The sequence below is a fragment of the Panulirus ornatus genome, chromosome 40 (assembly GCF_036320965.1).
Source record: "Panulirus ornatus isolate Po-2019 chromosome 40, ASM3632096v1, whole genome shotgun sequence".
Lineage (NCBI taxonomy): Eukaryota > Metazoa > Arthropoda > Malacostraca > Decapoda > Palinuridae > Panulirus > Panulirus ornatus.
In genome coordinates, this window is record NC_092263.1 from 16,297,812 (window position 1) to 16,313,425 (window position 15,614).

Here is a 15,614-nt window from a genome sequence, read left to right on the forward strand (position 1 = left end):
GTGGGGGGTGGGGGAGGGGTGTTCTGCTGGCCGCCTAAGTTGATTATGGACAAATCCAGCCGCTTCTTCCGTCGGCCCTCACCCCCTGTCAGGCTTCTCTCTCTCCCCCTTCCCCTCATCCCCCCTCCCTTCCTCCCTCCCTCGAGTTCTCTGCTCCTCCCACCCCCTCCACACTTCCCCAACCTCATCTCCCTCCACCCCAGGTGTGTGTGTGTGTGTGTGTGTGTGTGTGTGTGTGTGTGTGTGTACGGGGGGAGGGAGTGATCTTCTCAAGAGCTACAGAGGTGGTGAAGACACCAGTTTCCTCAGCTCATAACGTAATGGCCACCTTCCTGAATCGTCCCACCACCCACCACCTCTTACAGGGTGCCGAGTGCCGGGTTCTGGGTGCCGGGTTCTGGGTGCTGGGTGCTGGGTTCTGGGTGCTGGGTGCCGGGTGCCGGGTTCTGGGTGCTGGATTCTGGGTGCCGGGTTCTGGGTGCCGGGTTCTGGGTGCTGGGTGCCGGGTTCGGGTTCTGGGTGCTGGGTTCTGGGTTCTGGGTGCCGGGTTCTGGGTGCTGGGTGCTGGGTGCCGGGTTCTGGGTGCTGGGTTCTGGGTGCTGGGTTCTGGGTGCTGGGTTCTGGGTGCTGGGTTCTGGGTGCCGGGTTCTGGGTGCTGGGTTCTGGGTGCTGGGTTCTGGGTGCTGGGTTCTGGGTGCTGGGTGCCGGGTTCTGGGTGCTGGGTTCTGGGTGTTGGGTTCTGGGTTCTGGGTGCTGGGTGCTGGGTGCCGGGTTCTGGGTGCCGGGTGCTGGGTGCCGGGTTCTGGGTGCCGGGTGCCGAGTGCTGGGTGCCGTGTGCTGGGTGCCGGGTTCTGGGTGCTGGGTTCTGGGTGTTGGGTTCTGGGTGCCGGGTGCCGAGTGCTGGGTGCCGTGTGCTGGGTGCCGGGTGCCTGGAAGGTGGAGGGCTGGTGGTAGGGGGAGGGCTGTGGTACAGTTGGAATTAAGAAAAATGTGGTGGTGGTGATAGTGGTGGTGGTGGTGGTGATAGTGGTGATAGTGGTGGTGGTGATAGTGGTGGTGGTGATAGTGGTGGTGGTGATAGTGGTGGTGGTGGTGGTGATAGTGGTGATAGTGGTGGTGGTGGTGGTGATAGTGGTGATAGTGGTGGTGGTGATAGTGGTGGTGGTGATAGTGGTGGTGGTGATAGTGGTGGTGGTGGTGGTGATAGTGGTGGTGGTGATAGTGGTGGTGGTGGTGGTGGTGATAGTGGTGGTGGTGGTGGTGGTGATAGTGGTGGTGGTGATAGTGGTGGTGGTGGTGGTGGTGATAGTGGTGGTGGTGGTGGTGATAGTGGTGGTGGTGGTGGTGGTGGTGATAGTGGTGGTGGTGGTGGTGATAGTGGTGGTGGTGGTGGTGATAGTGGTGGTGGTGGTGGTGGTGGTGGTGGTGGTGGTGGTGGTGGGTGGGGCGTGTGACAATGATGAAGATGACGGGGCAGGTGGAGACAATGTGCTCGCACGAACCCAGGCGCAGATGGTGGAGTGGCCAGGCAGATGGTGGGAGGAACAGGTGTTGATGGCTGTGACGAAGATACAGAGCGATGCTCATGGTACCAGCTGGTAGAGAGTGACAGATGTTAAAGTTATGATGACATGGAGAGTGAGGGAAGCCTTCAGGTACCACACATACCTGAGAATGGTAGAGTTCTCTAGTGAAGGACGACGAGTCGTCCTGGTGAGGGGGGTGTAGGGTAGATGTGGAGGACATGGAAGCGTAACTCAGGGAAAGTAGCCTCAAAGTTGAAGCCAGTGGATGATGACGATGGCTCACTAGGGTCCACACTGTCTTACAGATGATGATGATGGCAGGAGAAAAAGATGTAAGGAAACCGTGATGGGAGCCGGAGTACAGATGGCAGTAAAGGTGATAAGGTACGTACATGAGTGATGAAAGATGATGGGCGTGTAGGAGGGGAAGAAGAAGGTGCGAGAGGCGAGTGCTGGAAGGGAACGTGTGGGAGGATGTTGGCAGAGCTGGAGATAAGGGCCCGAGCCGCCAGTGGTCCGCGGACCGCCAGCATAGTAGGGTGTGGCGCGTCCAGCTCTCCGGCCGTTCCAGTGCTGCTCTATCCTTTCCTTTCATTGATCTGACTACTATAGTGAAAACCTGGAGTGGTTAGTCGTGTGGGAGATGCCATACACATATGGAGAAGGATCAGTAAACGTGGTGTAATGTTTGGTGATGGAAATATTCTGTTTTTCTTGGTTAATAGAAATATGAGACATCGTCTACCAACGTTAACGATTGATGAAAATAAAGAACATTATTGTGGACCTAAAATGTAAGATGTCAACAGGTGTTTGTCAAGTATGACCCTCCAGAGGACCTGTTAGGTCCCTGCCAGTGTCCCCCGCCTCCCGCCCTAGTCCTGAGAAAGATCTTCACAACATACCTGTGTTCACTTGACTGTTGTTGTTGTTGTTGTTGGAAGGGAAGCAACATAAGTGTTGCAACTCTCGTCTGTTGCAACAGTTCGATGAGTGTTATCAGTGTTGATTTTCTTGATGTATTGCTCCCCAGTACACCTCCCTCTCACGGTGGGTGACATGTTAGTCAGACGGTGTTGACATGTGATGATCTGCCACACGTCACTCACTTGCTACACTGTGTGGTAAGGTCTGCAGGAGGACCACACACAACTGTGGTATATAGTGCAACAAAGGCCACTGGTGATGGCCGGGGACCACTTCTCGCTCGTCAACAAAATGCACAAAATCAGTTTAGTGTTGACTGGATGAACACACTGGACGTGTCTTGCTGTAGGTTAACAGTAAGAGCGACAGAAGCCAGCAAGTTCTCTTTGTTAGCCTGGCAAGTGTATCATACACTCCCTGTATAGGACACATCAGACAGCCGTGTGACGCCTCTCTTACATCACCTGCCACAATCTTCATACACCAAGATCATATTCATTATTCACTAGAAACAAATTGTATAGTTTACTGAAAGTGTGAATAATGATAATGATGTCTTGTTGTTTACGTCCAGTGTATCAGTTTTGTGGAAGCGACTGGTAACTGTATCAGGGGCAACATTGTACACTGACTGGCTCCTGTGTACCTGGCCTCTCCTGGCTACCCTGCGACCCCTGTGTGCTCCTTGACCCAGTCTGATCCGTGGATGGAAGCCCCTGGGATCACCTTGGTCGTGAGGGAAGGTCAACTTCTCCACTATGCCTCATGACTATAGTTCCGCCTCACACCTCACGCCCATTATGTTGACCTTATAACGTACTCAGCAAGCCACCTCTGTGTATTCCTGGTGACCTGACTTGCCCTGTAGTCCTGATGGCCTGGTACGCCAGTATGGGGTCGTCTGCTTCCAGCTGCTTGCCCCGAGTCTTGCTGCTGCCTACAGTACTGTTCCTCCTGACAGCTGGAGAACTGCTGCTCACCCTCCCTGCAGCGTCAGCGTTGCCTCCTGTCATCAGAGTAGGTAAGTACCTCCTGCAGCAGTGTGATCAGTGTGACCGGTTATGTTACAGTGTAACCAATCAGTTTGATGAGTGTGACTTGTTATGTTACGGTGTGACCAGGCATTGTGATGTATTTGATTAGTTATGTTAGTGTAGCTTGTGACATAAGCTACGTTCGTCACAGTGTAACGGGCAGTCAGTGTTTACATCTGTCATTGTTTATACAAATGTAACCTTCCCAAAAACACGAAATTATATGTAAGACGAACGTGGCCAGCACACAGCACGCTGACACCCAGACATAACAAACCATCAGATGCTGGTGCACCATAATGTACATCACATGGTGGTCCCTCACGTACAGGTACAACACACACACACACACATACACACACACACACACACACACACACACACAACACACACACACACAAACACCGTAGTATGACAGCCCCACCTCCCCACCGCAGAAACAAAATAAAACATAACCAAAGTCAGTCAGCAAGGGTGAGGGTGGTGAGGTCCGTAGCCACGACCTGTGTGGCTGGTGGGGGAGGCACTGCATCATACCTCTTCGTGAAGGATGAGTTACAGGCGGCGGGCCTGGTACTGCAACACGGATAACAACGGATCTGCTTAAGTTCGGTTAAGACTTGGGTAGCCAGATCCGGGGCTCTCGCATCATGGGAGCCTGAGTACAGGGCCGTGTGTGTGTGTTCCGGGAGAATGATTGTGGACAGGGAGAGGGAGTCTTTTGTTCTCCTATGAGGCTCAGGTGGACAGAGGAGAGGTGCCAGCTGAACAAACGTTATCTTGTTCATGTAAACCTTCCGAGAGAAAGACGTCTCACCTGGCCAAGAAGAACTTGTGGAGCATACACAACTAGTCCTGTGCCTCAGCCTTCGATGGTTCAGGATAACACATATCTCTACATGATGATAAAAGATTTAAAAAGAAAGGAAATAAATAGTGCGTCTGGAGGTGTATATGTTTCTCCTAAAAGGAAATTGTGATGTAGAGTCCTTGAGAGATGGAGGGAGACAGCGGGTAGGGTGGATATAACAGCCTTGCCGGAGGGTTATTGTGCTGCCCAAGGAAGGGTCTTCCTGGCTTGAATATACGAGAGGCAACAAGAAGACGTGAGACGATGCTCACAAACCTCATCCTCAGTAGCAAGTAATACATTATACAATTACATTAGATGTAAAGAATTAGATGGTGATAATCATGACTCTCCTGTAAGACATTATAACATGGCTGGCTAGTGGGGTTCCCATCTATAGTGCTTGGCAGCATTTACCATGCTGACAGACGTATGATGTTAATAAGAACATGAACTAGTAGATGGCCATGATGAACAACGAACTGTTCTGACTACATGTTGAGTTGGCCATGATGAACAGGATTTTGTTCTGGCCATATTTTGTGGTGGTCATGAAGAACAAAATACTGTTCTGGCCATATTTTGTGGTGGTCATGAAGAACAAAATACTGTTCTGGCTGGCCATGTTTTCCACCTGATCCAACTTGATCGTCTGCCTCAGTTCCCGAGATAATATCTTCAGATTTCATTCCAGTTTGATGTTCCGCTTAAACTGAATGCTTCTGGAAGAGTAACTTGTAGTAGAGGATTGCTGAAATTTTCTTGCGTGACGTAGCTGAAGTTACAAATATTACATCATACAGAATACAGACTAACTCCAGGCGGAGGTTGAGAGCATAATGATGGACGGGACTTGCTTGAGGCCCCGCCCACCTCCCTCTGCGCTAAACTTTAACGTTGCCACTAATGAACGTGTGAAGGGTTGGCGTGGCTGCCTGCCACTACTCTACACTGGATGTTAACACATGTATAATGAGGTGGCCAGGAGGAACACTGGCAGCTCATCAACATACACATCCTCACCAGAGTCACACTTCCCGGCATTAGCAAAACTGGAGCGTTTACATATTATGACAACTGCAGAGTGAAGCTGCCGCTGCATCACACATGAGAGAACACACTGGACGAAGTGAGGTTCTGCAGCGTTTATACTTGTTTGGTGATGATATCCCATGTTGCAATCCCTGCAACTGCTTCCCACCACTGCACGGAATGAAACACTTTACCAAACGATCACCTGGAACTGCTCATACTAACATCACCACAAGCCTCAGACCTTCAAATTTCCGGGACATCAAAACGAACGAGATACTTGAGTGGTTGACGACGACACGTTGATCCTGGGGACCAACGAGACCTGTGGTGAAATCGGGTCTGGAACACCAAATTTCTGGAAGGATAAAGATGACACATCGAGTGAGGATCTTCTTAGGGAAACCATGGAACAAAGTCCAGGAACCACAAGGCCCAACAATACATAATTACGGAGTATGTGACTTGCAGCAGTCAACACAAAACAGAGCGACCGCAGCCTTGCAATAATCGAACGTGTAAATGATCAAGACTCGCACATGATAAAGACTCTAAAACGAGCAAAACTTTGGAACAACGACTCCACTGAATGATCCAAGTTTCCTGAGTGACCAGAAACATCAAATTATCGAACCCCACAACTGGATGTTTTCATAGGACGTGTAAACCCGTGAACGGTGGAACATATGAAATGGAGGGAAGAAACACTGCAGGATGGACTGTGGACCTTAGGACAGAGGTTCAGGTGGTACACACAACACTACGCCCACGATAACACAACAACGATGGATAACCTCAGACATGCGACCATCTTTTACAACCAATATATTCCTGACGACGACACGACGCTGGGAAGACGCGCCTGCAGCTGCCATTGTCCAATTAATCTGCGGCGTCAACAGATGCGACAACAGTGGGCCTGGCTGCACACCCGCCATAATGATGGCCTGGTTAGGTTAGGTTAGGTAATTAACTGAACAATGTCGCAGGACTTACCTTGCTTGTAGGTACACCACTTGTGAAAAGTCATCGGCAAGGCTGCGTCATAGCCAATGGGCAGAGGAGAGGGTAGTCTCATTGAGGGAGGACCTTCTTGCTCCAAAGGAATCCATCGGTTCCCTGCTCCTGTATGGAGTGCAACCTGGAAGGCCCAGGAAGCCTATAGAAAGTGTTCTTAGGGGGTATAATGATAATGAAAATGAATATATGAATATAAAGTGAGTAATCAAGACGTTGAGGGCGAGAGAGGTTGCATGGTATAGTGTCATTAGACCTCAAGCTTCCGTCATCTCTCACTTCGTCACTAGGATGACGTCAGTCAGGCAACAACACAAACAGATTGATTGATGTTATGTAACACTTGATCAGATTTAATAAGAAATATGTACTAAAGAAAAATTCCATATTTTTCTTATGAAATCGTTAATTTGTCATAATTCATGGATTGTATTTAATGTGTTTAGAGGATGAGATCATGGAAGGCTATCACTCAGGAAATGATATAAGCATTTCTTGGTCATCCATCCATAACATCATGTTGGTAAGTCTGACACCACAATCTAGGTTGTGTAGAGTCGTGTGTGTGTGTGTGTGTGTCTTAATGTTACTCCTGCAGTCTGTTGCGTGTCCACACCATCCAAAATATGGCCATTGACCTAAATATCTGTGAGGAGGGGCAGCCCACATCCAACTCCCACTTGCCCTCATTTTTCGACATCATTTGCGTGTCACGTAACTCACTGTTTGTCTCACATTAATATTTCAGTTATCTATCATATCACTGGGGGTCTGGCACAGCTTTCCTCTCTACCTTGTGAACTGGAAACATGTACGTCAGTTCCAAGTTTTCCTGGACAACATAAGAGCCATCAAGGGTCCACACGAGAGAGTCGTGTTGAATAGCCAAGCAATTTGGTGCTTCCCTTTTTGTATACAGGAGTGACGTCTGCCAGTCTCCAGTCCTGCTAGGTGTACACACTACCAGTGTACAGCCCCTGAAATGTACACATCACCAGTGTACAGCCCCTGGGATGTACACACCACCAGTGTACAGCCCTTGGGATGTACACACCACCAGTGTACAGCCCCTGGGATGTACACACCACCAGTGTACAGCCCCTGGAATGTACATACCACCAGTGTACAGCCCCTGGGATGTACAATCATTGTAAAACAAAAGTGTTATGTTCATCAGTGTTAAGTGAGGTAATTGCCTCATTACTTGCTGATTGACAGAACCTCGTTTAGCTAATCCCTTTACCCGGGCCGAGTAGGAGGATGAACCTTTAAAGTTCTGGCAGAAGCAAGAAACATTTTTTTTCTTTTTTCATCCACGAGAGAAAGATTGTTATTCCCTCTTCATACAAGTGTGTGTGTGTCCTCTGTTGTGACTGTTTACAAGAACGTGTTGTCCTCTCTCGTCCTGGCTGACCACAATCGTCATTTCTCCAAGTTTGACATCCTTTATGTTACTGGAAGTCATGTGCTTAGTGTATAATGTATCTTGCTGTTGTTGTACCTCACGGGGTCTTCTCTTTCTTGTGGAATGACACATTGTGCAATGAGTATTGTGACGTCACTGAACGTGCGAGGCATTTAAGTTCATCTTCAGCAGAATGTGAGAGGCTGAGGTGCTGGTCACCACGAGGCTGGCTGCTCACACTGCAATGATTCAACTTCTGCTCCACCCAATCTTTGTTGCAGAGGTTCATCATACTGGGGTTAACGTTGATCATACAGGGGTTAACGTTGATCATACAGGGGTTAACGTTGATCATACTGGGGTTAACGTTATCATACTGGGGTTATCGTTGATCATACAGGGGTTAACGTTGATCATACAGGGGTTAACGTTGATAATACTGGGGTTAACGTTATCATACTGGGGTTAACGTTGATCAAACTGAGGTTAACGTTGATCATACTGGGGTTAACGTTGATCATACTAGAATTAACGTTGATCAAACTGAGGTTAGAAGGTCCTTATCTTCCTGGGGTTGCCATCTTAATATCTCGTAAGATATTTGGTTCAATAATGCATGTCTTACAAGTGTGACCAGAGACACTGTTGTGGTCAAGTGTGACCAGTGTGAAGGTTGAGGTGGGCAGTGGAGTGGTCGACTGGTTGATTGTGACCAGTGTGAGGGCTGAGGTGGGCAGTGGAGTGGTCGACTGGTTGATTGGTTTGGTAAAACTTGTGGGTCACTGTCTCGCCTGGACGTCCTTGTGCCTTGCATCCGGCCGCTCTCACCTGCCAAACCTTCCAACATTTTCCCAGTAACGATTGTCATAATCCTGGGGAGTTATGTTGGGGTGTTGTTATACTGGTGAGGCATCCCACGCTGCCCTGCCAACCTCCTCTGTTGTGGTGATCATCCAGGAATCGCTTGTTGCTTCTTGTTAGATTAACAGATTACTGTCAACCATTTACGTAAGATATTCAATATTTACTTTCCATTAATTATTAAGATGAGAACCTCTTGCCGCCCCAGGTTAAGCTGACCCCAGTGTACGCTCGCCACCAGCTTGTATTTCATTTGTTATTGTTTGTAAATGTTGTTCACGTCATCGTAGTTCAGGTTAACAACGTCTTCACTAAGGTGCGCCACCCAGGCTTTGTTCTGAGCCAGAGCGTCACAATGACTTCATAAACCCGTGAAATCGCCAACAACTGGAGCAGCTGGCGGGCGGGGCCCCGTCCAGACCCCAGCTGTGGCTACCAGTACAACTGGAACAGCTGAAGACACCGTACATAAGGCTGACGTACATGGCTGTACATCGGGAGGTATACATGGCTGTACATTAGGAGGTATACATGGCTGTACATCAGAAGGTATACATGGCTGTACATCAGGAGGTATACATGGCTGTACATCACGAGATATACATGGCTGTACATCATGAGGTATACATGGCTGTACATCAGGAGGTGTACATGGCTGTACATCAGAAGGTATACATGGCTGTACATTAGGAGGTATACATGGCTGTACATCGGGAGGTATACATGGTTGTAGGAGAGGAGAGTGTGGTCTGGCTGGGAGGTCAAGTAAACAGTGTTGTGGTAGACCGGGTGGTTGTGAGTGCTGGACACGCTCCCGCCAGGCGTTGCCACACACCCGGCGGTGGTGACTGCTCGTGTGAGGCAGGTACGCAGTCCACGGTACACGGTACACAGTACACGGTACACAGTCACAGTACACGGTACACAGTACACAGTACACGGTACACAGTACACTGTACAGTACACAGTACACAGTACACTGTACAGTACACGGTACACAGTACACTGTACAGTACACGGTACACAGTACACTGTACAGTACACAGTACACAGTACAGTACACAGTACATACATACCCCGAGCTGTACCTAGACTCACCGTGGTCAACCGTACCCAGTTGGCGACAATGTTCCTACCATACTCACGTGCTCAACACAACACACAACACAACACACAACACAACACATAACACAACACACAACACACAACACAACACAACAAAACACACAACACAACACAACACAACAAAACACACAACACAACACACAACAAAACACACAACACACAACACAACACACAACACAACAGCTCGCTTCATTTCCGTATCGCTTCTTCCGTAGCTGACGGGCTGTGGGGGGAAGGGGCACGGTGCCAGGCTGGGGGAGTGGGTGGAGGACGGCTGCAGGGAGCTAGTGGGAGAGGGAGAGGCAGGGATGGTCGGCAGGGAGAAGCAGGGATGGCCGGCAGGGAGAGGCAGGGATGGCCGGCAGGGAGAGGCACTACGGTACGAACCACAAACGTCTGCCACAGATAAACACGGTGGTGGGTGGGTGGGTGGGTGACGTGGTAGGTCACAACCAGCCACGTGAAGGTAATGTTGTGGACGGTCGGCCAGCTGGTGGGTTGACGGTACGGTTATACTGGGTTATTACAACACACACACACACACACACACACACACACGTGAGGAAGTTGTCTTAACAAATGCCAACTTGCCAGGTGCACCGCAAGATGCCGGGTGTGGGATGCTCTTCCCTCCCCATCCTGGCTCCTCCCCATCCTGGCTCCTCCCCATCCTGGCTCCTCCCCAACCTGGCTCCTCCCCATCCTGGCTCCACCCCATCCTGGTTCCTCCCCAACCTGGTTCCTCCCCATCCTGGTTCCTCCCCATCCTGGTTCCTCCCCATCCTGGCTCCTCCCCGTCCTGGCTCCTCCCCATCCCTTCCACAGACCACAGAGAAGTTTCTGTGGCTCTTAGGGTGTGCTGGGACTGGCAGGGTGGTGTGCTGGGACTGGCAGGGTGGTGTGCTGGGACTGGCAGGGTGGTGTGCTGGGACTGGCAGGGTGGTGTGCTGGGACTGGCAGGGTGGTGTGCTGGGACTGGCAGGGTGGTGTGCTGGGTCTGGCAGGGTGGTGTGCTGGGACTGGCAGGGTGGTGTGCTGGGACTGGCAGGGTGGTGTGCTGGGTCTGGCAGGGTGGTGTGCTGGGTCTGGCAGGGTGGTGTGCTGGGACTGGCAGGGTGGTGTGCTGGGACTGGCAGGGTGGTGTGCTGGGTCTGGCAGGGTGGTGTGCTGGGACTGGCAGGGTGGTGTGCTGGGTCTGGCAGGGTGGTGTGCTGGGTCTGGCAGGGTGGTGTGCTGGGTCTGGCAGGGTGGTGTGCTGGGACTGGCAGGGTGGTGTGCTGGGTCTGGCAGGGTGGTGTGCTGGGACTGGCAGGGTGGTGTGCTGGGTCTGGCAGGGTGGTGTGCTGGGACTGGCAGGGTGGTGTGCTGGGTCTGGCAGGGTGGTGTGCTGGGACTGGCAGGGTGGTGTGCTGGGACTGGCAGGGTGGTGTGCTGGGTCTGGCAGGGTGGTGTGCTGGGACTGGCAGGGTGGTGTGCTGGGACTGGCAGGGTGGTGTGCTGGGACTGGCAGGGTGGTGTGCTGGGTCTGGCAGGGTGGTGTGCTGGGTCTGGCAGGGTGGTGTGCTAGGACTGTACACAGCACTACAGCAATAGTTTGGCTGTCATGTGCCAAGCTTTTCATGAACTTGATCCTCAAGTGTCATTAAGAAATAACTTTATCATTAGAGTTCCGGTAATTACCTCTTAGCACCGACTTCCTGCCGCCAGGAGTAATACAAACTTTAATTAAAGTAATTAAGTGAGGTGAGGCGTGCGGGTTGGTGCCTGTGTCACTTGTTGTCAATGGTTTGCGGTGGGTTGACACTCTCCACGCCCAAGCCAGTGTTAACCTGAAGTATGTGTCTGTAAGGTTGGAAATCACGAAGGAACTCACATAAAGTCAATCCTGAGTGGAACTCCTCGAGTGTCACAACAACCCTTGTGCTGGATGGTCGAGCAGGTCCAGAGTGTCTCTCTGTCTCACTACATAATGTGGTCCACTTGTTGACCAACGGTACGATCTGTACACTACAACACCTGGTGGTGGTGCTGGACCACTGTACACTACAGCACCTGGTGGTGGTGCTGGACCACTGTACACTACATCACCTGGTGGTGGTGCTGGACCACTGTACACTACATCACCTGGTGGTGGTGCTGGACCACTGTACACTACATCACCTGGTAATGGTGCTGGACCACTGTACACTACATCACCTGGTGGTGGTGCTGGACCACTGTACACTACATCACCTGGTGGTGGTGCTGGACCACTGTACACTACATCACCTGGTGGTGGTGCTGGACCACTGTACACTACATCACCTGGTGGTGGTGCTGGACCACTGTACACTACATCACCTGGTGGTGGTGCTGGACCACTGCACACTACATCACCTGGTGGTGGTGCTGGACCACTGTACACTACAGCACCTGGTGGTGGTAGTGGACCACTGTACACTACATCACCTGGTGGTGGTGCTGGACCACTGTACACTACATCACCTGGTGGTGGTGCTGGACCACTGTACACTACATCACCTGGTGGTGGTGCTGGACCACTGTACACTACATCACCTGGTAATGGTGCTGGACCACTGTACACTACATCACCTGGTGGTGGTGCTGGACCACTGTACACTACATCACCTGGTGGTGGTGCTGGACCACTGTACACTACATCACCTGGTGGTGGTGCTGGACCACTGTACACTACATCACCTGGTGGTGGTGCTGGACCACTGTACACTACATCACCTGGTGGTGGTGCTGGACCACTGTACACTACATCACCTGGTGATGGTGCTAGACCACTGTACACTACATCACCTGGTGGTGGTGCTGGACCACTGTACACTACAGCACCTGGTGGTGGTGCTGGACCACTGTACACTACATCACCTGGTGGTGGTGCTGGACCACTGTACACTACATCACCTGGTGGTGGTGCTGGACCACTGTACACTACATCACCTGGTGGTGGTGCTGGACCACTGCACACTACATCACCTGGTGGTGGTGCTGGACCACTGTACACTACATCACCTGGTGGTGGTGGTGGACCACTGTACACTACAGGACCTGGCGGTGGTGGTGGACCACTGTACACTACAGAGCCTGGTGGTGGTGGACCACTGTACACTATAGGACCTGGTGGTGGTGGTGGACCACTGTACACTACAGGACCTGGTGGTGGTGGTGGACCACTGTACACTATAGGACCTGGTGGTGGTGCTGGACCACTGTACACTACAGCACCTGGTGGTGGTGCTGAACCACTGTACACTACATCACCTGGTGGTGGTGCTGGACCACTGCACACTACATCACCTGGTGGTGGTGCTGGACCACTGTACACTACATCACCTGGTGGTGGTGGTGGACCACTGTACACTACAGGACCTGGCGGTGGTGGTGGACCACTGTACACTACAGAGCCTGGTGGTGGTGGACCACTGTACACTATAGGACCTGGTGGTGGTGGTGGACCACTGTACACTACAGGACCTGGTGGTGGTGGTGGACCACTGTACACTATAGGACCTGGTGGTGGACCGCCTGTGATCAGTATGGTTGAGGGGGGTGGGGGGTACCGGTCCAGTTAGTGTGGTCCCCCACCCCTACACATGTGACATCATCACGGTGAAAGTAATGACATAAAATTTGTTAATATCATCTTGTAGTCACACTTAACAACCACTCATAACTTGGGGTTTAGGTTGTGGTTACGGACATACAACTCTGCTGCCACTCCTGGTCCCCTGTGGACCGCTCCTGCCCCCCTGTGGGTCACTGTTGGTCCTGTGGACCGCTTTTGACCTAACACGACCGCGGTGGTACAGGTCCACCCCCCCCCCGTGAGGTACGTAACTGCACACGTTACAACAGCTACATATGTGGGCCACTGGCCCCCCCCCCCACCCCACCCCACGGCGACCAAACCTTGCCATCAGTGCAGCTGTCTGGCTTCTGCCCTCACCTACACCGAGGGGTGACTGTGGAGGGGTGGCTGTGGAGGGGTGGTAGTGGAGGGGTGGTAGTGGAGGGGTAGTAGTGGAGGGGTGGTAGTGGAGGGGTGGTAGTGGAGGGGTGGTAGTGGAGGGGTAGTAGTGGAGGGGTAGTAGTGGAGGGGTAGTAGTGGAGGGGTGGTAGTGGAGGGGTGGTAGTGGAGGGGTGGTAGTGGAGGGGGTCATCCAATGGAGGGGTGATGTAGCCTCGTAAGGGTAAAGGAGTGTAGTACCTTAGACATGCAGTGACGGGAGGGTTGTGACGGAGGGGTTGTGACGGAGGGTTGTGACGGAGGGGGTTGTGACGGAGGGGTTGTGACGGAGGGGGTTGTGACGGAGGGGTTGTGACGGAGGGGGTTGTGACGGAGGGGTTGTGACGGAGGGGGTTGTGACGGAGGGGGTTGTGACGGAGGGGTTGTGACGGAGGGGTTGTGACGGAGGGGGTTGTGACGGAGAGGTTGTGACGGAGGGGGTTGTGACGGAGGGGCAGCTGCATTACGTGACGAGGATCAGGAAGCTGCAATAGTTGCCTCGTCATGACTGGAATCAGCAGTGTGCACAGCTGAACGATAACTGTCATGCAACTCTTGACGTGTGGGACCCCACGTTGTGCTGCATGACAGACAGGAGCTGCTGCACCGGGGCAGCAAGAACCATACTGCTGTTCCCTGGCAGCACAGGAGGGAAGCGTCATGCGAAACAGCAGATACTATGCAGCAGCACAGCGCAGGCGCCAGCTGCATCCTACATCATCAGCGGCCGTACAGCAGCTCAACCATAAGCCTCACACAGCACACGTAAACAGCAGACAATTATGTTACATACTGGAACAGCTGTAACGCATGACTGCTTGTACAGCAGCAGTACCTCACACACACACACACACACACACACACACACACACAAGCACAAATACAGGCACAAGCAGACACAACACCCTGCTTCCTGCCAACACTACCCTGCAACACCAAGTCGTTGCCCGCCACCACTGGAGCCATATCATGTGTCAGGCAGCTACGGTGTTGGCAGCCTCCATTACCCGTCACAAGTTGCTTCCCCGGCTTGTGAGGTGACGCTTCTGGGTCACGGCTGCACCTCTCCCTCTCCTCCTTCCCACACGCCTCGTCGCTCTCCCAGGCCAGCTACCCGGCCAGCCAGCCAGCCAGGAGCAGGTCAACGAGGGCCGCCCTCAGGACCCAGCCAGCCTGTAGCAGGTCAACGAGGGCCGCCCTCAGGACCCAGCCAGCCTGGAGCAGGTCAACGAGGGCCACTCCCAACACCCACCTCCTATGGCCTGCTCCTGTGTCATCCTCGTGTGATGTGCTCTCCACTGCTGTTGCTGCTCACGTCTGGTATTCTCACACGTCTCTTTTTCCTGCGTCTTTCTTTCTTCCTTCTCTCTTCCCAGTCAGTACCCCAGGGGCGCTGGCCTGGGTCACTCCGGCACAACTCTCTCATGGCTCTAAGTCAACTCAGTCGATGAACAACCAATGTTTCCAGCCAGAATTTCTGCCATAAAATTTTACGACAACTTTCTCGTCCAGTTTACTACAGCACAGAAAATGGAGATGTTTGTATTCACTGCTGTCTTTCAGGGATATATATATATATATAGAATATATATATATATATATATATATATATATATATATATATATATATATATATATATATATATATATATATATATATGTGTGTGTGTGTGTGTGTGTGTGTGTGTGTGTGTGTGTGTGTTTGTGTGTGTAATGTTCGTTTAGTTTTACTGCAAATTGGAGACTAACTTAGGAAGAAGATTGTTGCAGAGATCCATTCTTTAATTTAGGAAACTAAACCCTTAAGTATGGGGGATCT

General features: G+C 51.7%; 1 protein-coding gene across 8 annotated transcripts in view; it reads left to right on the plus strand.

The window, feature by feature from the left end:
• Positions 1–1,709: 1,709 nt before the first annotated feature.
• The window catches only part of LOC139761477 (glutamate receptor ionotropic, kainate 2-like), a 71,576-nt gene continuing 57,671 nt past the window's right edge, over positions 1,710–15,614 (plus strand). For 2 of the 8 annotated variants that reach the window (XM_071685727.1, XM_071685729.1), the window contains exon 1: positions 1,717–3,474. In XM_071685727.1, coding sequence (XP_071541828.1) covers positions 3,327–3,474 — 148 coding nt within the window. In that variant the 5' untranslated portion in view covers positions 1,717–3,326. Of the gene's footprint in view, positions 3,475–15,614 lie in introns of all 8 variants that reach the window. The other 6 variants (XM_071685722.1, XM_071685730.1, XM_071685725.1 and 3 more) reach the window with 5 other exon arrangements.